General features: G+C 58.6%; 2 protein-coding genes across 3 annotated transcripts; both read left to right on the forward strand.

Moving 5' to 3' along the window:
* The first annotated feature begins 1,515 nt into the window (after positions 1-1,515).
* On the forward strand, positions 1,516-12,955 carry LOC126644220 (eukaryotic initiation factor 4A-I-like). Of its 2 annotated transcripts, XM_050323287.1 has the most exons (12): positions 1,516-1,551; positions 2,600-2,654; positions 2,910-3,042; positions 4,315-4,454; positions 6,311-6,433; positions 6,584-6,629; positions 8,494-8,603; positions 9,570-9,713; positions 11,352-11,489; positions 11,817-11,906; positions 12,247-12,325; positions 12,755-12,955. In XM_050323287.1, exons 1-12 carry the CDS (start codon positions 1,529-1,531, stop codon positions 12,895-12,897), a joined length of 1,224 nt encoding a protein of 407 aa, XP_050179244.1. In that variant the 5' UTR covers positions 1,516-1,528; the 3' UTR covers positions 12,898-12,955. The 2 variants fall into 2 exon arrangements, with proteins under 2 accessions (XP_050179244.1, XP_050179245.1); XM_050323288.1 differs by lacking the exons at positions 1,516-1,551; positions 2,600-2,654; positions 2,910-3,042 and adding an exon at positions 3,058-3,144.
* A 4,545-nt stretch (positions 12,956-17,500) lies between these two features.
* Positions 17,501-21,211, forward strand: MPDU1 (mannose-P-dolichol utilization defect 1). The gene is made up of 7 exons (XM_050323282.1): positions 17,501-17,617; positions 17,919-17,984; positions 18,841-18,973; positions 19,395-19,480; positions 19,576-19,694; positions 19,972-20,087; positions 20,550-21,211. The coding sequence occupies exons 1-7, from the start codon at positions 17,530-17,532 to the stop codon at positions 20,662-20,664; spliced, it is 723 nt and encodes a 240-aa protein (XP_050179239.1). The 5' UTR covers positions 17,501-17,529; the 3' UTR covers positions 20,665-21,211.
* Positions 21,212-22,260: the final 1,049 nt, after the last annotated feature.

Genomic DNA, 22,260 nt, shown 5'->3' on the forward strand with positions numbered 1-22,260 from the left:
CGGCCGGAGACAACATGGCCGCTGTTCCAGTATGCTTTAAAATGCCCACCTTTCCAACACGGCCCCCATTCCAAGATGGCCACTGATCCACCAGGGCTGCTGGCCCAGCACAGCTGCGGATTCTGAGTCAGCTGCCAGGGCCAAGATGGGCCCGGGCCAAAATGGACACCAGGCCAAGATGGCCCACCAAGCCAAGATGGCCGCCAATCCAATATGGCCACCAAGCCAAGATGGCCGCCCACGCAACAAGGCTGCCATTACAATATGGCCCCTGATCCAAGATGGCCCGATCCAGATGGCTGCCACCCGAGGCCCAGGCATTGCCCTATGACGTCATCACAGCCTGGCCGATCGCTGCGTCGCCGGGGAACAAGGGCGTGGCCGGGGAAGGTGGTGATGTCACCCACCCCGATGACGTCACAGCCGGCGGGAGCAGCACCTGAGAGGGCGTGGTCAGTGTGGGCGTGGCCAGGGCGGGCAGGGCCCCCTCCCCCCCAAATGTTTTCATGAATTAATTAATTAATTAATTAATGGATTGTTCCGTAATTTGCCCCCGAATTCCGGGTGGGAGCCAATAGAGGGGCGTGGGGCCGCCAGGGGGAGGGGGAGGGGCATCAGGGACATTTTGGGGACATTTGGGGACACTTTTGGAGATCTCAGGGGGTGGGAACATTTTGGGAGGATCTGAGGGGTTTTGGGGATTTGGGGACAATTTGGGGAGTTTGGGGACATTTTGGGGGCTCAGGGGACACTTTGGGGGATCTGAGGGGGTTTGGGGGGGATTTGGGGACATTTTTGGGAGGGATCTGGGGGTTTTGGGGGATTTGGGGACACTTTGGGGGATCTGGGGGTTTGGGGAATTTGGGGACACTTTGGAGGGATCTGGGGGGTTTTGGGGGGATTTGGGGACACTTTGGTGGAATCAGGGGATTTGGGGACACTTTGGGAGGGTTTTGGAGGCAAAGACAGGGAGAGGGGGAGGGCAGGCCCAAATTTGGGGGCAGTTTGGGGCGTTTCCCCTTCACGAAAGGAACCATTCGGAGCCGCCGCCCCTCCCCACCCTTCAGCCTCAAGTGGGGGTCCCCAAATCCAGGGGCCGCCCTCCCCACTCGGAGGGTCCCAAAAATCCCCCCTCCCCATTTTTTTTTCCATTTGGCCCCAAATTTGGAGCCCTCCCCACCCCCAGGTAGCCCCCTCAAAATCAGGGCCTTCCCGACTCCCAGACCCCTCCGTATTTTTGGGAAGTCCCCGGTGTGGGGAGGGCTCTCCCCCCTCAAGCCCCGCCCTTCCCCTCAAAGCCCCGCCTTTTCCTCCTCAAGCCCCGCCCTTTTCCCCTTGCCCAATCCCCTCCATCGCCGGCCGCGGCCATATCCTTTGCCCCGCCCTCAGTGGGCGTGGTTTAAAGGCGTTGAGACCAATCGCAGCGCGCCTTGGGGCGGTCCCAGCCAATCGGCGCACGGCGTGGGCGTGGCCAAAGCCCCTTCTTAAAGCGGCAGCGTCGGGGAACCGCCCCGAACCGGCCCAGGCGATGTCGGCGAGTCACGACAGTCGGTGCGACTTTGGGGGAGGGGGTTTGGGGGGATTTCTGGGGGATTTGGGGGTTTAATGAGGGTCCCGAGGGGAGGGCGGTGAAAAGCGCCGAGTGGGGGAGGGGCGCGATTTTTGTGGGGGAAAAAGGGGGGCTGGGGGGGTTCGGAGGGTGGGGGAGGGGCGCTGGGAAGGTCCTGCGTGGGGAGGGGCGCCGAGAACTCCGGGGAGTGGGTAGGGGTTTGATTTTGGGGGCGATTCCCGGGGGTTTCATGGCCGATAAATCCCTCCCCCTTTTTCTTCATTTCCTCCCCATTTTCCCCTTACTATTTTCGTTTTAATATTTTTTCTCCTTTCCCCGATATTTAATAATAATTTTTTCGTCTTTTTGCCCTCCTCCCCCTTTAACTCCTCCCCCGCCCCCATTTTCTCTCGATTCCCCAGTTTTCCTCCTTTTTCCCCTTTCTGTGCCTTTTTCCCCTCAGATTTTTCCTTTTCCCTCCCATTTTTCAGCACTTCCGGAGTTGTTTTCCCGTCCCCGAACCCCTCCTTCAATCCCCTTTATTGTTTTTCCACCCCTCACTTCCTTTTTCCCTCTTTCCTTTTTCCCTTCTTTTCCTCCTTTTTTTCCCGATTTTTTTTTCCCCTTTTCTCCCGATTTTCCCCATTTTGGCGGTTTTTGAGCGGTTTTTGGCCCCTCCCCGACCCCGCCCTTAAATCCCCTCCCCCTCCCCCTCTGCTGACAATCCTCCGTTTTCTCCCCCTTTTTCTCCTTTTTTCCCCTTTTTTCCCCGATTTTTTGGGGTCTCCCCCTGAAACCACGTGGCCGCCCGCGCGTCTCTTTGTGAGTGACGTCACCGGCGGCGCCCGCTCCTGATTGGTCGGCTGGACGGAAATGAGGGCGGAGCTTCCGCCGCGGCCGCTTCCGATTGGACGATTGAGGGGGAAGCGGGGGCGGAGCTTCCTGTGGGCGCTTCCGGGGGGGCCCCACGTGGGGGGTGGGGGGAGGGGAAATGGGGAGGGTCAAAGGTCACGACGTGTCGCGATATCTGTCGCGATATCGCCCCGACAGAGCCCGAGAGAGGGAAAATGGACCCGAGGGGATGGAACCGGACGGCGTCATCGAGGTGAACTGGGCGGACTGGGGGGACTGGGAGGGGGTTGAGCCAAACTGGGATGGACCGGGAGGGGGCTGAGCCAAACTGGGATGGACTGGGAGGGGGCTGAGCCAAACTGGGATGGACTGGGCGGGGTTCAGGCCCTGCTGGGCGTACTGGGATGGGCCCCAGTCCTGACTGGGAGCGGCTCTGCCGAACTGGGGCTGCACTGGGAGGTGCCCGGAGCTCTGCTGGTCCTGACTGGTCCTTACTGGTGCCCCCCAGAGCAACTGGCACGAGGTGGTGGACTCGTTCGACGAGATGAACCTTTCGGAGCCGCTGCTCAGGGGCATCTACGCCTACGGCTTCGAGAAACCCTCGGCCATCCAGCAGAGAGCCATCCTGCCCTGCATCAAAGGTGGGGCCTTGGGACCCCCAAAAACCCCCCAAAAATACCCAAACCTGCCCTAAATGAACCCAAAAACCCTCCAGCAGAGAGCCATCCTGCCCTGCATCAAAGGTGGGACCCAAAAACCCCCCAAAAATACCCAAACCTGCCCTAAATGAACCCAAAAACCCCCCAGCAGAGAGCCATCCTGCCCTGCATCAAAGGTAGGGCCCTGGGACCCCCAAAAACCCCCAAAAAATACCCAAACCTGCCCTAAATGAACCCAAAAACCCCCCAGCAGAGAGCCATCCTGCCCTGCATCAAAGGTGGGGCCTTGGGACCCCCAAAAACCTACAGAAACCCCCCAAAAATACCCCAAATCCTGAAAAAACCCAGCCCAAATCAACCCATCCTGCCCTGCATCAAAGGTGGGGCCTCCAAAAACCCCCCAAAAACCCTCAGAAACCCCCCAAAAATACCCAAAATCCTGAAAAAAATCAACCCATCCTGCCCTGCATCAAAGGTGGGGCCCCGGGACCCCCAAAAACCCTCAGAAACCCCCCAAAAATACCCAAACCTGCCCTAAATGAACCCAAAAACCCCCCAGCAGAGAGCTATCCTGCCCTGCATTAAAGGTGGGACCCCCAAAAACCCCCCAAAAATACCCCAAATCCTGAGAAAAACGAACCCATCCTGCCCTGCATCAAAGGTGGGACCCCAAAAACCCCCCAAAAACCCCCCCAAAAATACCCCAAATCCTGAAAAAAATGAACCCATCCTGCCCTGCATCAAAGGTGGGACCCCCAAAACCCCCCAAAAATACCCCAAATCCTGATAAAAACCAGCCCAAATCAACCCATCCTGCCCTGCATCAAAGGTGGGACCCCCAAAACCCCCCAAAAATACCCCAAATCCTGAAAAAAACCAGCCCAAATCAACCCATCCTGCCCTGCATCAAAGGTGGGGACCTCAGAGCCCTGGGACCCCCAAAAACCCACAGAACACCCCCAAAAATACCCCAAATCCTGAAAAATATCAACCCATCCTGCCCTGCATCAAAGGTGGGACCCCAAAAACCCTCAGAAACCCCCCAAAAATACCCAAATCCTGAAAAAAATCAACCCATCCTGCCCTGCATCAAAGGTGGGACCCCCAAAAACCTTCAAAACCCCCCCAAAAATACCCAAACCTGCCCTAAACGAACCCCAAAAAACCCCCCAGCCCCCTGTGACGTCACTGCCCCCGTTATGACGTCACCCTGCGGCGTCCCCGTTTGATGACGTCACTGTGCCCCGCCCCCAGGCTATGACGTCATCGCGCAGGCGCAGTCGGGCACCGGCAAAACGGCCACGTTCGCCATCTCCATCCTGCAGCAGGTGGAGCTCGACCTCAAGGCCACCCAGGCGCTCGTGCTGGCCCCCACCCGCGAGCTGGCCCAGCAGGTAACCAGTCCGGACCAGTATGGACCAGTACGGACCAGTATAGACCAGTACAGACCAGTATGGACCAGTATAGACCTCTATGGTTCAATAGACAGGCCTAAAAACCAGTATGGATAGGTAAAAACCAGTCCAGGGGACCTCACCCAGACCCTCGTGCTGGCCCCCACCCGCGAGCTGGCCCAGCAGGTAACCAGTATGGACCAGTACAAACCAGTATGGACCAGTATAAACCAGTACAGACCAGTATGGGCCAGTATAGACCAGTCCAGACCAGTTCAGACCAGTCCAGGGTACCTCATCCAGACCCTCGTGCTGGCCCCCACCCGCGAGCTGGCCCAGCAGGTAAACCAGTATGGACCAGTATAAACCAGTACAGACCAGTATGGACCAGTACAGACCAGTACAGACCTCTATGGTTCAATAGAGAGGCCTAAAAACCAGTCCAGACCAGTCTAGGGGACCTCACCCAGGCGCTCGTGCTGGCCCCCACCCGCGAGCTGGCCCAGCAGGTAACCAGTATGGACCAGTATGGACCAGTACAGACCAGTATGGGCCAGTACGGACCAGTATAGAGCTCTATGGTTCAATAGAGAGGTCTGAAAACCAGTATGGACAACTAAAAACCAGTCCAGACCAGTCCAGGGGACCTCACCCAGGCGCTCGTGCTGGGCCCCACCCGCGAGCTGGCATAGCAGGTAACCAGTATGGACCAGTATGGACCAGTATGGACCAGTATAGAGCTCTATGGTTCAGTAGAGAGACCTAAAAACCAGTATGGATAGGTAAAAACTAGTACAGACCAGTTTAGGTGACCTCACCCACACCCTCGTGCTGGGCCCCACCCGTGAGCTGGCCCAGCAGGCAAACCAGTCAAGACCAGTATGGACCAGTCCAGACCAGTATAGAGCTCTATGGTTCAATAGAGAGGCCTAAAAACCAGTATGGACAGCTAAAGACTAGTCCAGGGAACCTCACCCAGGCCCTCGTGCTGGGCCCCACCCCTGAGGTGACCTAGCATCTAAACCAGTTCAGACCAGTATGGACCAGTTCAGACCAGTATAGACCAGTCTAGATCAGTATAGACCAGTCCAGGGGACCTCACCCAGGCGCTCGTGCTGGGCCCCACCCGCGAGCTGGCCCAGCAGGTAACCAGTATGGACCAGTATGGATCTGTACAGGCCAGTATAAACCAGTCCAAACCAGTATAAGCCACTATAACCCAGTGCAAACCAGTTCAAACCAGTGTAGAGCAGTCTGTCCCACCCCCGCTGTCTGGGCAGGGCGGGGCCTCCCCGTGGCCGCCGATCCCAAATCCGGCGGGGGGAGAGCAAAGAGCTCCCAGTTCATCCCAGTCCGGACCAGTGACCGGCGCTGGTTCATGCAGGGGGCACAGGGCAGGTCCTGGGGGGAATTGGGGGGTCCTGGGGGGATTGGGGGTCCTGGGGGATTGGGGGTCCTGGAGGGGTTTTGGGGGTCCTGGGGGAGGGTTGGGGGTCCTGGAGGGTTTTGGGGTCCTGGAGGGGTTTGGGGGGGTTAGGAATTTTGGGGCCCAAATTGGGGTTTTTTGGGGGGGGTTTCCATCATGGTTTCCCTCCAGAATGACGTCACTGATGATGTCACTGATGATGTCACCGATGACATCACAGATCCAGACGGTCCTGATGGCTCTGGGGGGGTCTCTCTGGGGGGGGGGTCTCTTCTCTCTGGGTGTTCCTGGGGGTCTTCAGGTGGTTCCAGGAGGGGATTTTAGGGTTCAAAGTGGGGTTTTGGGGGGCTTTTCCGGGGCGTTTTGGGGGTTTTCCGGGTCATTCTCCCCGCTGATGACGTCACCGATGACGTCATTGATGACGTCACAGATCCAGAAGGTGGTGATGGCGCTCGGGGACTACATGGGGGCCTCGTGCCACGCCTGCATCGGCGGCACCAACGTCCGCGCCGAGGTCCAGAAGCTGCAGCTCGAGGCCCCCCACGTGGTGGTCGGGACCCCCGGCAGGGTGTTCGACGCTCAACTGGCGCTACCTCTGTGAGTGACCCCAAATCCGCCAAATTCACCCCAAAATCCGCCTCGGGAACCCCCAGAACCCCTGAAACACCCAAAAAGGGGTTAAAACCCCCCAAAAATCAGGGCTGGGACCCCCGGCAGGGTGTTCGACATGCTCAACCGGCGCTACCTCTGTGAGTGACCCAAAATCAGCTGAAACTGCCCCAAAATCCGCCTCAGGAACCCCCAAAACCCCCAGGAACGGCCCCAGAAACACCCAAGAACAGGTTAAAACCCCCCAGAAACACCCAAAACCGGGTTAAAACCTCCCAAAAATCAGGGCTGGGACCCCCGGCAGGGTGTTCGACATGCTCAACTGGCGCTACCTCTGTGAGTCACCCCAAAATCAGCTGAAACTGCCCCAAAATCGGCCAAATTCACCCCAAAATCAACCAATTTCACCTCAAAATCCGCCTCGGGGGCTCCCAAAACCCCCAGGAACGGCCCCAAAACCACTCAAAAATGACTAAAAAGGGGTTAAAACCCCCTCAAAAGTTCAGGGCTGGGACCCCTCAGGAGGGTCTTGGACGTGTTGAGTGACCCAAAATGGGCCGATTTCACCCCAAAATCCATCTCAGGAGCCACAAAATCCCCCAGTTGACAGACCTGAAAACCCCCCAAAACAACCCAAAATCCTTCCATAAACAGGGCTGGAATGACCAAAACTGGATCAAAATAGCCCCAAAATCGCCCCCCACCCAAAAATTGGCTCAGGGACCTCGAAAGGGACCCTAAAAAAAGGCCAAACCAGCCCAAATTTGGCCAGAAATTCCCCCAAAATGGTGCAAAAAAACCGGCCCAAAATGGTCAAAAACCAAAAAAGCAGCTGAAAGGAGCGCCGAAAAAAGGCTCCAAAATGGCCTAAAATGGCTCCAAAATGACCCAAAATGGCTCCAAAATGGCCCAAAATGTGCACCCAAAAAAAAGCTCAAAAATGACCCAAAATGTGCACCCAAAAAAAAGGCTCCAAAATGACCCAAAATGGCTCCAAAATGACCCAAAATCTCCACTCAAAAAAAGGCCCCAAAATGACCCAAAATGGCTCCAAAATGACCCAAAATTCCCCCCAAAAAGGCTCCAAAAAGGGGTACAATGCCCCCTGTTCAAAGGGACCCAGTTTTGGGTGGGGGGTCTCTGATTTTGGGTGGGGGGTCTCTGATTTTGGGTGGGGGCTCTCTGATTTTGGGGGGGTCTCTGATTTTGGGAGGGGTCTCTGCTTTTGGGGGCTGTTATTTTTGGGGGAGGGTCCAGGGTTTTGGGGAGGGGTCCAGGATTTTGGGGGAGGGGTCCAGGGTTTTGGGGGAGGGTCCCCACCCCGTGATGAGTCGCGTGTCACCTGACCCGGTTTGTTTTTTGGGGGGGTCCCGGCCCGCGTTCTGCGAGTCGGACCCCAAAATCCCAGGGGCTGATCAATGGCAGGACTGAGGGTGGGACCCCCAAAACCCCCAGGGATCCCCAAAAACCATCCCCCAAATACACCTGGGACCCCAAACCCCCAGGGGCTGATCAATGGCAGGACTGAGGTGGGACCCCCAAAACCCCCAAAACACACCTGGGACCCCAAAGCCCCCAGGGCTGATCAATGGCAGGACTGAGGATGGGACCCCCAAAACCCCCAAACACCCCCCCAAAATACACCTGGGACCCCCAAAATCCTCCCAAACACACCTGGGACCCCAAAACCCCCAGGGATCCCCAAACCCCCAAAACACCTGGGACCCCAAAACCCCCTGGCACCCCAACCTCCCCTACCCCCAAATACACCTGGGACCCCCAAAACCCACCTAGGACCCCCAACATCCCCCCCAAAATACACCTGGGACCCCAAAACCACCTGGGATCCCCAAACCCCCAAAATACACCTGGGACCCCAAAGCCCCTCCATGCACCCCCAAAACCGCTTCCATTCCACCTGAAACCCCTCTTGGGACTCTCAGGGACCCCAAAACTTTGTGGGATCCCCCTGACCTCCCCCCAAAATCCCAACTCCCCTCCCAGCCCCCAAGTTCATCAAGATGTTCGTGCTGGACGAGGCCGACGAGATGCTGAGCAGGGGCTTCAAGGACCAAATCTACGACATCTTCCAGAAGCTGAGCGGCAACACGCAGGTGGGGGGGCCCCAAATCACCCCAAATTGCCCCAAAAATCCTCTCTGGAAAAAAAAAACCCAAAAACCCACAAAAATTGACCCCAAAATTGCTCCGTTTGGACCCAATGGCGCGGTCTCAGCGGCGCCCCCTGGCGGCCGGGATGGGTAAGGGGTTATTTTGGGGTGGGGAGGATTTTGGGGGGGATTTTGGGGGTCCCAGGAGGATCCCAAAGGAATTTGAAGGGGTCCTGGGGGGGGTGGATGGGATTTTGGGGCTTTTTTGGGATGTTTGGAAAGAGGGGAAATTGGGGGAGGGATTGTGGGTAATTTTGGGGGGGGGGGGGATTTTGGGGTCCTCAAAGGGGTTTTGGGGGTCCCAGGATGGTCCCAAAGGAAATTTGGGGGATCCCCAGAGAGGGTTTTGGGGGTTTTGGGGAGGGAGTTGAAGGTTTTTTGGGGGGTAGGTTTGGTTTGGGGAGTCCCTGGTGAGTTTTTAGGGCGTCTGGGCACAGATTTTGGGGGTTTTTTTTGGCTCTTGATCCCATTTTTTAGGGTCCTCACCCCACCTTTTGGGGGTCCTGACCCTGTTTTTAGGTTCAACCCCCCCAGGTTGGTTCTGCTCTCGTCCAGGGTGCCCCTGGGTGGGTTTTGGGGGGTCCTTGCTGGGTTTTGGGGGTCTCTGAGGAGCGTTTGGGGTTTCTAGGGGTGGTTTTGGGGTTTTTTGGGGTCCTGACCCCATTTTTTGGGGTGCTGACCCCGTATTTTTGGGTCCTGACCCCATTTTTTGGGTGCTGACCCCATTTTTTGTGGGTCCTGACCCCATTTTTTGTGGGTCCTGACCCCATTTTTTGGGGTGCTGACCCCATTTTTTGGGTCCTGACCCCGTTTTTTGGGGTGCTGACCCCGTTTTTTGGGGTGCTGAGCCCGTTTTTGTGGGTGCTGACCCCGTTTTTTGGGGTGCTGAGCCCGTTTTTCGGGTCCCCAGGTGGTTCTGCTGTCGGCCACGATGCCCCTGGACGTGCTGGAGGTGACCAAGAAGTTCATGAGGGACCCGATCCGGATCCTGGTGAAGAAGGAGGAGCTGACGCTGGAGGGGATCCGCCAGTTCTACATCAACGTTGAGAGAGAGGTTTGGGGGGGGATTTTGGGGGATTTTGGGGTCACCAGGGCTTGGATTTGGGGATTGGGAGTCAGAACTGGGGGTTTTGGGGTGTTTTCAGTCAGATTTAGGGGTTTTTTTTGTCATTTTGTGCCAGATTTGGGGCATTTTCTGTTTCTTTGGGGGTGTTTTGGCTCAGATTTGGGGTGTTTTGTGCCAGATTTGGGGTATTTTGTGCCAGATTTGGGGTATTTCCTGTCACTTTTAGGTATCTTGGGCTCAGATTTGGGTTATTTTGTGTCAGATTTAGGGTATTCTGTGCCAGATTTGGGGCATTTTGTGCCAGATTTGGGGTATTTGCTGTCACTTTTTAGGTGTTTTGGCTCAGATTTAGTCATGTTGTGTCTTTTCGGGTGGGGGGTCCCCCCAAAGCCCCCCAAAGCCCCCCAAAGCCCCCCCATCCCCCCGGCATGGCCTCAGGATTTGTGGGACGCCCCCGCCGTGGCCCCCCCGCAGTGACCCCATGCCAGAGAGACCCCCCCGGACCATGGGCCGCCCCTCCCCCCATGGGCCGGACCCCTGAGCGGGGGGAACACGACCCCCAGAGCGGGGGGGGTTGGGAGGGGTTTTTGGGGGCTTGGGCAGAGTTTGGGGTTGTTTTGGGTCAGGAAAAGTCACTTTTGGGTCACTTGGGGAGCAGTTTTGGGTTGTTCCCTCTCGTGGGTTGGTTTTGGGCTCAGTTTGGGCTCTTTCTGGGTCAGTTTTGGGTCATTTTATTGGTTGGTTTTGTGTTGGTTTTGTGTGAGTTATTGATCCCATCTGGGGCGGTTATTGATCTGTTATTGATCTGTTATTGGTCTGTTATTGATCCGTTATTGATCCGTTATTGGTCTGTTATTGATCCGTTATTGATCTGTTATTGATCCGTTATTGGTCCATTATTGATCCGTTATTGATCCGTTATTGATCCATTATTGATCCGTTATTGTTCCGTTATTGATCCGTTATTGATCCGTTATTGATCCGTTATTGATCCGTTATTGATCCGTTATTGGTCAGTTGGTCAGGGGGTCACTCAGGGGTCACTCAGGGGTCATTTTTGGCTCCCCCCCCCAGGAGTGGCAGCTGGACACGCTGTGTGACCTGGGCTCAGTTATTGATCCCTAATTGGTGCCCTTTGGGGCAGTTATTGATCCTCATTGGTCAGTTATTGATCCCTCATTGGTGCCCTCTGGGGCAGTTATTGATCCCTCATTGGTGCTCTTTGGGGTTCAGTGATTGATCCCTCATTGGTGCCCTCTGGGGCAGTTATTGATCCATCATTGGTGCCCTTTGGGGCAGTTATTGATCCCTCATTGGTGCCCTTTGGGGCAGTGATTGATCTGTCATTGTTGCTCTCTGGGGCTCAGTGATTGATCCTTCATTGGTGCCCTTTGGGGCAGTGATTGATCCGTCATTGGTGCTCTCTGGGGCAGTTATTGATCCCTCATTGGTGCCCTTTGGGGCAGTGATTGATCCATCATTGGTGCCCTCTGGGGCAGTTATTGATCCGTCATCGGTCAGTTATTGACCTGTTGTCGGTCAGTTGGTCGGGGGTCACTCCGGGGTCACTCCGGGGTCACTCCGGGGTCACTCCGGGGTCACTCAGGGGTCACTCCCCCCCCCCAGGAGTGGAAGCTGGACACGCTGTGTGACCTGTACGAGACGCTGACCATCACCCAGGCCGTCATCTTCATCAACACGCGGCGCAAGGTGGACTGGCTGACCGAGAAGATGCACGCCCGGGACTTCACCGTGTCCGCCATGGTGGGGAGGGAAAAGGGGTGGGGAGGGGAAAAGGGGCTGGGGAGGGGCTCCATAAGATCAGAGGGCTGGGGAGGAGCGGGCCCCAGATTTCAGGGGGTGCTGGTGGAAAAAGGGTAAGGGATTCAGAGGGGTGAGAAGGCCTGGGAAAATTCAGGGGAGGGGAAACCTGGTTTTGGGGAAGATCTCAAAATTGGGGGTAAAACCTCGAATTTTGGGAATAATCCAATTTTGGAAAAAAACCCCTAAAATTTTAGTGGGGAGGTGGGGGGGTCTGTGTGTAGCGGGGGGGAGGGGCTGCCCCCTGACCTGTCCTCCCCCCACCCCCAGCACGGGGACATGGACCAGAAGGAGCGTGACGTCATCATGAGGGAATTCCGGTCGGGATCCAGCCGGGTCCTCATCACCACCGACCTCCTGGTGAGGGGGGAGGGGCCCCTCCCCCACCCCCCACCTAACAAGACCCCCTCTCCTTATCCAGAGAGCCCCCCTCCATCCACAAAAAAACAATTTACGCCCCAAAACCCTCAAAATTTGGGGATTCCCCCTCGAAAATCTGTTTCTCTCCCCCTTAAAGCCCCTCCCCCACTTTTTTATAAACTCCTCCCCACCTCTTAAGCCCCTCCCCACCCTTTCAACCCCTCTCTTTTCCCCCTTTTAACCCCAAATTTCAACTCCTGGGAACCCCCAAACTCCTAAAGGGTCTTCCTCTCCTGACCCCCTGAGCCCCTCCCACCCCCTTCACCCTCCCCTCCCCCAGGCCCGGGGCATCGGCGTCCAACAAGTTTCGCTCGTCATCAACTACGACCTCCCGACCAGCGCGAGAATTACATCCACAGGTGGGGGAGGGGCTCAATTTGAGCTGAAGAGGGAAGAGGGTCGCTGCAGTGGGAGGGGAGAGCTCAGAAAGGTGGGGGGAGGGGGCTTGAACCGAGACTTAAAATTCTTATTCCAAAATGTCCGAATTTCCATCCTAAAATCCCAACAATTTCTATTCCAAAACCCCCAAATATTTTCTTTTTTAAAATCAATTTTTCCTTAACTCCCCCCCATTTTTGTTCTAAAACCCCCCAATTTTTCCCCACCAAACCCAAGTCACTTTTAAAGGGGGAGGGTCCTAAAATCGCGGGGGAGGAGCCCCAAAATGAGGGGGTGGAGCCAAAGCCAGGGGGCAAAAAAAGTCAAATACTGGGTTTTTTTGGGGTAAAACCAAAGCGGGGGGAGGGTCGTGCCCCTCCCCTCGCTGTGACAGCCCCTCCCCACCCCAGGATCGGCAGGGGGCCGTTTCGGCCGCAAGGGCGTGGCCATCAACATGGTGACCGAGGAGGACAAACGGACCCTGCGGGACATCGAGACCTTCTACAACACGGCCATCGAGGAGATGCCGCTCAACGTGGCCGACCTCATCTAAAGGGGGGAGGGGCGCCCCTCCCCCACCCCCAAATGCCCCTCCCCACCCCCAAATGCCCCTCCCCTCACCTGCCTTTTTCCCTTCCTCTTTTCTCCCTTTTTTCCCCCATTTTGGGAGTCGTTTTTGGAAGATTTTTAATTTTAAAGGGCTTTTTTTGTTGTTGTTTTTACTTAAACTCCCTCCCCACTTGCCCCTCCATCGGTTTTGCCCCTCCCCCACTCTTCCTTTTTCCCCCATTTATTTTCTCTATAAATTTTCTCTCCATTTTTTGGGGGTTGAACTTATTTTTAATATTTCTGAGGGGTTTTTAGCGAGCCCCTCCCCCCACCAGAACAACAACCAGCGCCCCTCCCCCACCCCTTTTCTCTGCTTTTTTAGGTCAATTTTTAAAATATTTTAAAATATTTTCTCCCTGCCCTTACCCTCACCCATTTAGCCCCTTCCCCAGGTCGCCCCTCCCCTCTCCAGTTTTTAGTGTCATATTTGGGGCTTTTTCTTCCTTTTTTTTTTCAAAACCGTCACTTTTTAAGGTAAATTTCTGCCCCTTCCCCACCTTTCACCCCTCTCCCACCCCCTTTTCACGTGGCACCTCCTGCCCTTCCCCACCCCCCTTTTTTTTTTTTTATCCCTTTATTCGCTTTTTTAAAGGTAGTTTTTAAGGAAAAAAAGAGAAAAAAAAAAGTTTTTCTTTTTAGTTTTTTTTTTTTTTTTTAAAGATAAACGTCACTTTTGGGGGGGTTTTCCACTGCCCCTCCCCCACCCTTCCCCTCCCCCCTTTTGTAACGTTTATTTATTGGAATAAAAGCGATTTTGGGACAATTCTTGTCCGGGACTCTTTAAAACTCCCCCAATTCGGGTCCTGGACGCCCCAAACTTTACTCTGGGACCCTCCCCAAATTCCACACCCCCTCACGCCCCTCCAGCGCCACCCTGCCGCCCACGTCCGCCTCCCTGACCCTCCTGCCCTCCCCCTCCTCCTCCTCCCGGACCCTCCTGCCCTCCCCTCCTCCTCCTCCTCCTCCCCCTCTGCGTTTGGGGGGTGTCGAGAGTGGGCTGGGCGAGCCAGGGGGGTGCTGAGGCGGGCAGGGGTCCCCTGCGCTGGCAGAGGTTGTGCAGGAGGACGCAGGCGAGCAGCAGGGTGGGCAGGAAGCCCAGCTCGGTGTCGTTTCGCTCCCCAGGCACCTCCAGCGCCGCCGCAGCCGCCGCAGAGCCCCAGAGCCCCAGCGCCGCCAGCGCCGCACCCGGTTGAACAGCCCCTCCCCACCCCCAGTGCGCCCCTCGGCCCCGCCCCTCCCCGCCCGGAAGGGCTGCAGCAGCCAGGGCAGCAGGGGTCCCCGAGCCCCCAGGAAATAGGGGATGGCGCCCAGGACCCCTCCCCACCTTTACAGACCCCTCCCCACTTTTAGAGACCCCTCCCCGCCCCAGCAGAATCCTCCCCCCCTGGCGCCCCTCCCCATTTTCAGACCCCCTCCCACCGTGGGAACCACGACCCCTCCCCTCGAGACCCCTCCCCACCCTAAGGGACCCCTCTTCTGTCCTCACAGGCCCCTCCCCACCCGTGGGAACCGCGACCCCTCCCCTCGAGCCCCCTCCCCACCCTAAGGGACCCCTCTTCTGTCCTCACAGAGCCCTCCCCACCCGTGGGAACCACGACCCCTCCCCTCGAGACCCCTCCCCTGCCCGGCCCCTCCCCCGCGCGGCGCAGCCGCTGGAACAGGGCGGAGTCTCGGAATTTGGTGCCGGGGGGTTGGATCTCCACGTTCCAGAGGCACCCCCGGGAATCCACCGTGGCCTGCAGGGTCACCATGTGCCGCCCCTCCCCCCCCCTCCTGTCGCGATAGAGCCCGGGGGGGCCCCCGGGGGGGGCTCGGATGGGGACGCGGAGCCGGGTCAGGACCCCCCGCAGCTGCGGCAGCGGGAACGGCGATCCCGGCGGGAATTCCGAGCCCGCATCCAGCACAGGGGACGATTCCCGGCCGGGATCGGGAGGGATTTGGGCCCTCCCGGGGTCTCCGGGGGATCCCGGCTGGAATTCTGGAGAAGTTCGGGATTTCCCGCGGGAATCTGAGGTTTTCCAGTTTTTTCTGGTGGGACTTTTCCAGAGTTTTCCAAGGGAATTAATGGTCTTCCAGGTTCTCTCGCCAGGATTCCGCATTTTCCAGGCTTTCCTGGGGGTTCCCGGATGGAATTCCGAATTTCGGGATTTCCCGCACCAATCTGAGGTTTTCCGGAGTTTTCCATCAGGGGTTTTCCAGTGTTTTCCTCAGGAATTGGGGTTTTTCCAGGCTCTTCCACCAGCGTTCCACATTTTCTGGTGCTTCCCAAGGGTTCCCAGCTGGAATTTTGTGGGATTGGGGTCTTCCCAGAGTTTCCCACCAGGATTCGACGTTTCCCAGCATTTCCTGGCGTTTCCCGGCTGCAATCCGGTACAATGTGGCGCTTCCGGGAATTTTCTTGGGATTCCCACCTGGAATCCGGGGCAATCCGAGTTTTCCCAGAGTTTCCCGTTTCGGTTTGGGGTTTCCCAGAGTTTTCCAGGGGTTCCCATCCAGGGTTTGGTGGGATCGGGGTTTTCCTGCTGCTCCTCCCAGCACTCCTGGGATTCTGAGAGGATCCTGGGCTGGGATTGGGCGGAGGATTCCAGAACCTCCCACGGCAGGTTGGGATTCCCACCCCAAATCCATTGGGAGATGCAATTCCTGGTCGGAATGTTCCGTAAATCCTCCCTCATCTCCAACCGCTGGGTGGGATTTCACCCCCAAATCCCTGGGGATTCGGACTTTTGGGGCTGAATCCGCCGAGTCCACTGGGAGAGGCAATTCCTGAGTGGAGTCCTCTGGAGATCCTCCCATCTCCGGGTGGGATTTCGCTCCCGAATCCCGTGCTTTGTGCAGGTCTGGCCGCGATTCCCCTTTGTCTGCCCCGTCCTCTGCTGTTCCTGCTCCCATTCCCGTGTCCATGGGGAGCAGATCCGTGGGCCTGGTCATCATTCCCATTCCCAGTCCGTTCCCTGTTCCCGTTCCTGCTCCCATTCCCGTGTCCATGGAGAGCAGATCCGTGGGCCTGGTCATCATTCCCATTCCCGCTCCCGTGTCCTTGGGGAGCAGATCCGTGGGCCTGGTCGCCATTCCCGCTCCCATTCCCGTTCCCATTCCCGTGTCCATGGGGAGCAGATCCACGGGTCTGGCCACCATTTCCATTTCCATTCCCGTTCCTGTTCCCGCTCCCGCTCCCATTCCTGCATCCATGGGGAGCAGATCTGTGGGCCTGGTCGCCGTTCCCGCTCCCATTCCCGCTCCTGTTCCCGCATCCATACAGAGCAGATCCATGGCCCTGGTCTCCATTCCCGTTCCCATTCCCGCTTCTGTTCCCATTCCCATTCCCGTGTCCTTGGGGAGCAGATCCATGGGCCTAGTCTCCATTCCCACTCCCATTCCCATTCCCGCATCCACGGGGAGCAGGTCCATGGGCAGGAGCAGCCTCCCCGTCGCCGCCGTTCCCGCTCCGGCGGCGTCTCCGCCGAGGATGCTGACGACGGCGCCGCAGACGTCGCGCAGGATCTTGCAGACGGAGCTGCGGGACACGCCGAAGGTGGCCTCGAGCGCTCGGTACTCGGTGACGGCGCCCAGGCGGCTCAGGGTGAGCGCCAGGCGCACCTCGGCGGGCACCGCGCGCCTCATGGCCGTGTCGCGCCGGCCGATGGCGCCGCCCAGGCGGGACACGAGGTGGTCGAAGGTGTCGGGGGGCAGCCGGAACCGCTCGCTCCACTCGCGCCCGCCCAGCGCCTTCTCGCGCACCGTGGCCCAGAAGGCCGAGCTGCGGCTGCGGCTCCACACGCGGCCCCGGCTGCGGCGGCGGCGGCGCCGCTGCTGCTGCTGCTGCTGCTGCTGCTGCTGCTGCTGCTGCTGCTGCCGCTGCTGCCGCTGCTTCGACGCCGCCGCGGGCCCGGGGAGGGGAGGCCCCGGTGCGGCGGGAGGGCCGCGCGGCGCGCCCAGCGCCAGGCGCAGCGCCGAGAGGCGGCGGCGGCGGCGCCGCAGGAGGTGCCGGAGGAGGAGGAGGCGGCGGAGGAAGAGGCGGCGGCGGCGGCGGCGGCGCCGCAGGAGGAGGAGGAGGAGGAAGGAGAAGGAGGCGGCGGCCGCGGAGAGCGCCCCGGGCGGCGCCATCTTGGCTGCGGGCAATGCGCATGCGCCGAGGGCGGGGGGCAAAGGGCGCGCGGGGAGGTTACGGACAGGGAAAAGCGCAGGCGCGAAAGCAACGAAAAAAATTACTTCGGGAGGTTTCAGGGGGTTTTTTTTAGGGGTTTTAGGAACTCCTTTGGGGGTCTCTAGGCTCTATAGACGGATTTTAGAGGGGGGGTTAAAGGTGTCAGCAGCGCCATTTTGAGAAAGGGCAAGTAAAAAAAGGGCACAGAGGACGAGCTGCGCATGCGGGGGGTTGGCGGACCCTCCTTTTTGGGGGGGGATTTTGGGTTCTCGGGGTTTTAGCGGCGATTTCGCCCTTTCACCTCATTAACTCAGAGCTGACCAATCAGCGCTCGGGGCGTGCACGAGGGGGCGGGAGTTTTCTCTGGCTCAGCCAATGGCGGCGCAGCGTGGGCGGTTCCTCGCCCTTCCCTGGAGCGGGGGATCCGCCATGGAGCCGCTGCGGCCGCTGCTCGTCCCGTTCCTGCTGCCCGAGCGCTGCTTCGACGAGTTCTTTTTGCGCTTCCACCTCCTCAACGGTGCCGGGAGGGGCCTCGCGGGAGGGACTTTTCGGGCATTTTGGGCGGGTTTGGGTGTTTTTGGGGTTGGTTTTATAATGGGATTGGGTGGGGCGGGCGCGGACGCCATGTTCGTTTTGGGCATTGTAGCCGCGCGACGCCATCTTTGTTATGGGCACGGCAGAGGAAGGAGCCGCCATCTTTGCTGTGGGCAAGAGGTGGCGGCGCCATCTTTGTTATGGGCGGGGGTTAATTTTGGGGGGTTTGGGGAGTTTGGAACCCCCTCTGACCCCCCCAACCCTCTCGTGTTCCCTCTCCGCAGTCCCGTGTCTGAAAATCCTCCTGAGCAAAGGGCTGGGCTACGGCATCGTGGCGGGATCCGTCCTGGGTGAGGGGTTTGGGGGGTCCTGGGCGTGGTTTTGGGGGTCCCAGGGAGGTATTTTGGGGGTGGGGGTCCCTGGTGGGTTTTGGGGTCCCAGGGGTTATTTTGGGGCTGGGGGTCCCTGGTGGGTTTTGGGGGTCCCAGGGGTATTTTGGGGTGGGGGTCCTGGTGGGTTTGGGGGTCCCAGGGGTATTTGGGGTGGGGTCCTGGTGGGTTTGGGGTCCCAGGGGGTATTTTGGGGTGGGGTCCTGGTGGGGTCCCAGGTTATTTTGGGGTGGGGATCCTGGGAATTTTGGGGTCCCTAGGGGTGGTTTTGGGTCCCAGGGGTATTCGGGGTTCTGGGGGTTTATCACGGGGAGTCCTTGGGGTGGCTTTGTGGTCCCTGGGGTGGTTTTAGGGGTTCCGGGGTGGGGAGGTCTGATGATTATTTTGGGGAGAGCTTGGTGGTCCCAGAGAGGTATTTTTTGGGGTGGTTTGGGGGGTATTTTGGGGTGGTTTGGGGGGTATTTCGGGGTGTTTTAGGGGTCCCTGACCCCGCTGTGTCCCCCCCAGTGAAGGTGCCGCAGGTGCTGAAGGTGTGGGGGTGGTTTGGGGGTATTTGGGGGGGTTTTGGGGGTATTTGGGGTCCCTGACCCCTCTGTGTGTTCCTCCCCCCAGTGAAGGTGCCGCAGGTGCTGAAGGTTTGGGGGTATTTTGGGGTGGTTTGGGGGAGTGTTTTGGGGGTCCCTGACCCCTCTGTGTGTTCCTCCCCCCAGTGAAGGTGCCGCAGGTGCTGAAGGTGTGGGGGTATTTTGGGGTGGTTTGGGGGGTATTTTGGGGTGGTTTGGGGGTATTTTGGGTCCCTGACCCGCTGTGTCCCCAGTGAAGGTGCCGCAGGTGCTGAAGGTTTGGGGGTCCCGCAGCGGGGGGGGGCTCAGTCTCCCCGCGGTGCTGCTCGAGCTGCTGGCCCTGGGGGGCTCTGCGAGCTACGGCTGCGCCCGAGGCTTCCCCTTCAGGTCTGGGGGATCTGAGGGGGTGGGGGCACTTGAGGGATCTGGGGAGCAGGGAGGGGATTTTGGGGGTTCTGGGAGAATGTTTGGGGGATCTGAGGTGGTTTGAGGGGATTTGGGGGCTCTGGGGGCAGTTTGAGGGGTCCATGGGAGGGATTTTGGGGGGTCCTGGGAGGGGATCTGGGGGAGTTTTTTGGGGGGGTTGGGGTCCCGGGTGAATTCTTTTGGGGGTCCTGGGTGGGTTTTGGGGTCGGGGGGCTTGAGTGGCTTTTTGGTGTGGTGGTTTTGGGGGCCTCGGGTGGGTTTTTTTGGGGGGCTTTAGTAGCTTTTCGGTGCTCTGAGGGTGGTTTTGGGGGGTCCTGGGGGGTTTTCGGGGGTGCTGAGCCCATTTCTGGGGGTCCCTGACCCCCCCCCGTGCCCCCCTCAGCGCGTGGGGGGAGTCCCTGTTCCTGCTGCTGCAGACCCTCACCCTGCTCTTCCTCATCGAGCACTTCGGGGGCCGCACGGCCCGAGGTGGGTTTTTTGGGGAGCTTTTTTGGGGGGGGTTTGGGGAGGCTTGGGACCCCCCTGACCCCCCTCTCTGTGCCTTGTCCCCCTCTCTCCCCCAGGGCTGCTGCTGGTGGTGGGATTTGGGGCGTTCCTGGGGGTCCTCGTGTCCCCCCTGACCCCCCTGGGCGTCGTCACCCTCCTGCAGGGGCTCAACCTGCCCATCATCGTCCTCAGCAGGGTAGGGGGCCTCGGGGGCGGCTGGAGGGGGTTTGGGGGGCCTGGAGGGGGTTGGGGGATTTAGGGTGTCCTGTGGATTTTTAGGGGTCCTGGGGGAGAGGTTTTGGGGGAACAGTTTAGAGGGGTCCCGGTGGGTTTTTCAGGCATCCTGGGGAGGTTTTGGAGGGTTTTTTGGGGGGGGTCTCATGGAATGGGGAAGGTCCCATGTTTTGGGGTGGGGGGGTGTCCTGGGGGTGTTTTGGGGTCCCCAAAATCCTCCTTTACCCCCTCCCCCCCAGCTCCTGCAGGCCGTGACCAACCACAGGCAGGGCCACACGGGGCAGCTCTCGGGGGTCACCACGGGGCTCCTCTTTGGGGGGGCCCTGGCCCGGATCTTCACCTCCCTCACGGTGAGACCCCCCAAAAACCACCCCCGAACCCCCAAAGAATCCACAACCCCCAAACCCCTCTAAATATTCTCCAAAACCTGCCTAATCTGCCCCCCACAAAAACCTCTCCCCTTCAATCCAAACCCCCTGCAACAAAAGCCCCCCAAAAAACCCTGAACCCTCAACCCCTCCCCAAAAATACTTGAGCTCCCAAACTCCCCCAAAACGCCCCTGAATCCTCCCCCAAAATCCCCTCAACTCCCCCAAAAACACCCTCATGAATCCCCAAAAACACCCAATAACCCTCAAATTCCCCCAAAAACCCTGAACCCCTGAAACCCCTCCCAAGCTCCCAAAACCCCCTCAGAACCCCCCAAAAACAACCACCTGGGACCCCCTCACCCCTCCCCTAAACCCCAAACCCCCAGGAACTCCTGAAGGTCCCTCAGGACCCCCTGATCTGCCCCCTGCCAAATTCCCACAGGAAACGGGGATCTGCTCCTGGCCACGACTTTTGGGGTCTCAGCCGCCTGCAACGGGGTCCTGCTGGCCCAGGTGCTCCTTCTGGGGGGGCCCCGGGACCCCCACCCCAAAAAGGAGTGAAGGACCCCCCACTCTGGGACCTCCCAACCCCCTCAAAGACACACAAAACTCCTCTAAAAAATGCAATAAAAGGGGGGGTTTGGGGGTGACCCCTCAGATTTGGGACCCCCAAAATCTCCCCCCGAATCGTGGGAAACCCCCCAAAATTGTGGAGACCCCCAGAATCTCTCACAAGGAAACACCCAAATCCTCCCCAAACCACCCCAAAACTGCAGTAAATGAGGGGTTAAAGGGGGTTTTGGGGTGACCCCCCCAAGCTCTGGGACCCCCCCAAACTTCCCCGGGACCACCTGGCGGGACCCCAAAACCCCCAAATTCCCCCAAAACCTCAACACAGGGGGGTTAAAGGTGGGTTTGGGGGGAGGGGGGGGACCCCAAAACTCCTCTTGGACCCCCCCCCAGATCTCAGGGACCCCCCAAACCACCGGCCCTGATCCCCCAAATTCCATGGACCAAGGTGGGGGAAGGGCTGGAAACACCCCCCCAATAAATTTGGGGACCCCCCCCCAATAAAGGGGTTTGGCCCCCACCGTGTTTGTGTCGTCAATTAATTAATGGCGTTAATTATGGGAAATGGGGGGGAGGGAAGGGCAGGAAATGTGAGGGGAAAAATGGCGGGAAACATGAGGGGAAATGGTGGGAAATGTGAGGGGAAAATGGCGGGAAACATGAGGGGAAATGGCGGGAAACGTGAGGGGAAAGGGCGGGAAGTGTGAGGGGAAATGGCGGGAAATGTGAGGGGAAATGGCGGGAAGTGTGAGAGGAAATGGTGGGAAGTGTGAGGGAAAATGGCGGGAAATGTGAGGGAAAATGGCGGGAAACGTGAGGGAAAAGGGCAGGAAATGTGAGGGAAAATGGCGGAAACGTGAGGGGAAATGGCGGGAAACGTGAGGGAAAATGGCGGGAAACGTGAGGGAAATGGCGGGAAACGTGAGGGGAAAAGGGCGGGAAACGTGAGGGGAAAAGGGCGGGAAACGTGAGGGGAAAAATGGCGGGAAACATCAGGGTCCCCCAAACCCCCATTTTAGACCCACATCAACTCCCTGGGACCCCCAAAACCCTCCTTTACCCCCAACAGCCCCTCCAGGACTCCCCCTCTCAACCTCCCGAAATCCTCCCAGGACCCCCAAAAGCCCCTCCGGCCCTCCCCCCCAATCCCAAACCTCCGGCGTCTCCATCTCTTTATTCCCACAATTCCATAATTTCTATGCAAAATACTCTCATCTCCCCCTCCCCAACGCCGGGGAGGGCGAGCCCAGGGGTCCCAAACTTTGGAGGACCCCCCTCCCCACCCCAAACCCCCTTTCGGGGCCGGGAGGAGCTGATTTGGGAAGGGGGCCCCACCCCCGGGCGTACAAATATAGAGATTATTATGTACAAAAGAGTCCAAATTTGGGGCGGGGAGCCTCAAAGCCCCCAAACACCGCGCTGGGGGCGGTGGGCGAACCCCAAACCCCTCGTGAGGGGAGGGTGGGGACCCCCAAATCCCCCAAAATCACCCCCAATGGCTCGGGAGGGTCCCCCAAGTTCAGCACATGCAGCCGCTTTGGGGGTCCCGCACGGTTCGGGGCGGGGGTGGCCCGGAGGGGGCGGGGG

This window comes from Myiozetetes cayanensis, unplaced genomic scaffold, assembly GCF_022539395.1.
Source record: "Myiozetetes cayanensis isolate MyiCay16 unplaced genomic scaffold, myiCay2020 scf297, whole genome shotgun sequence".
In the NCBI taxonomy this organism is placed as follows: Eukaryota; Metazoa; Chordata; class Aves; order Passeriformes; family Tyrannidae; genus Myiozetetes; species Myiozetetes cayanensis.

Excerpts from the sequence above, each read along its gene's own strand:
- LOC126644220 (XM_050323287.1), top strand. The coding sequence starts at position 1,529 with ATGTCGGCGAGTCACGACAGTCG. Across the intron at positions 2,655-2,909 it reads AACCGGACGGCGTCATCGAG|AGCAACTGGCACGAGGTGGT; the intron begins GTGAACTGGGCG and ends GGTGCCCCCCAG. Across the intron at positions 6,434-6,583 it reads AGGCCCCCCACGTGGTGGTC|GGGACCCCCGGCAGGGTGTT; the intron begins GGGACCCCCGGC and ends AAAATCAGGGCT.
- MPDU1 (XM_050323282.1), top strand. The coding sequence starts at position 17,530 with ATGGAGCCGCTGCGGCCGCTGCTCGTCCCGTTCCTGCTGCCCGAGCGC. Across the intron at positions 18,974-19,394 it reads GCCCGAGGCTTCCCCTTCAG|CGCGTGGGGGGAGTCCCTGT; the intron begins GTCTGGGGGATC and ends TGCCCCCCTCAG. Across the intron at positions 19,695-19,971 it reads CCATCATCGTCCTCAGCAGG|CTCCTGCAGGCCGTGACCAA; the intron begins GTAGGGGGCCTC and ends CCTCCCCCCCAG.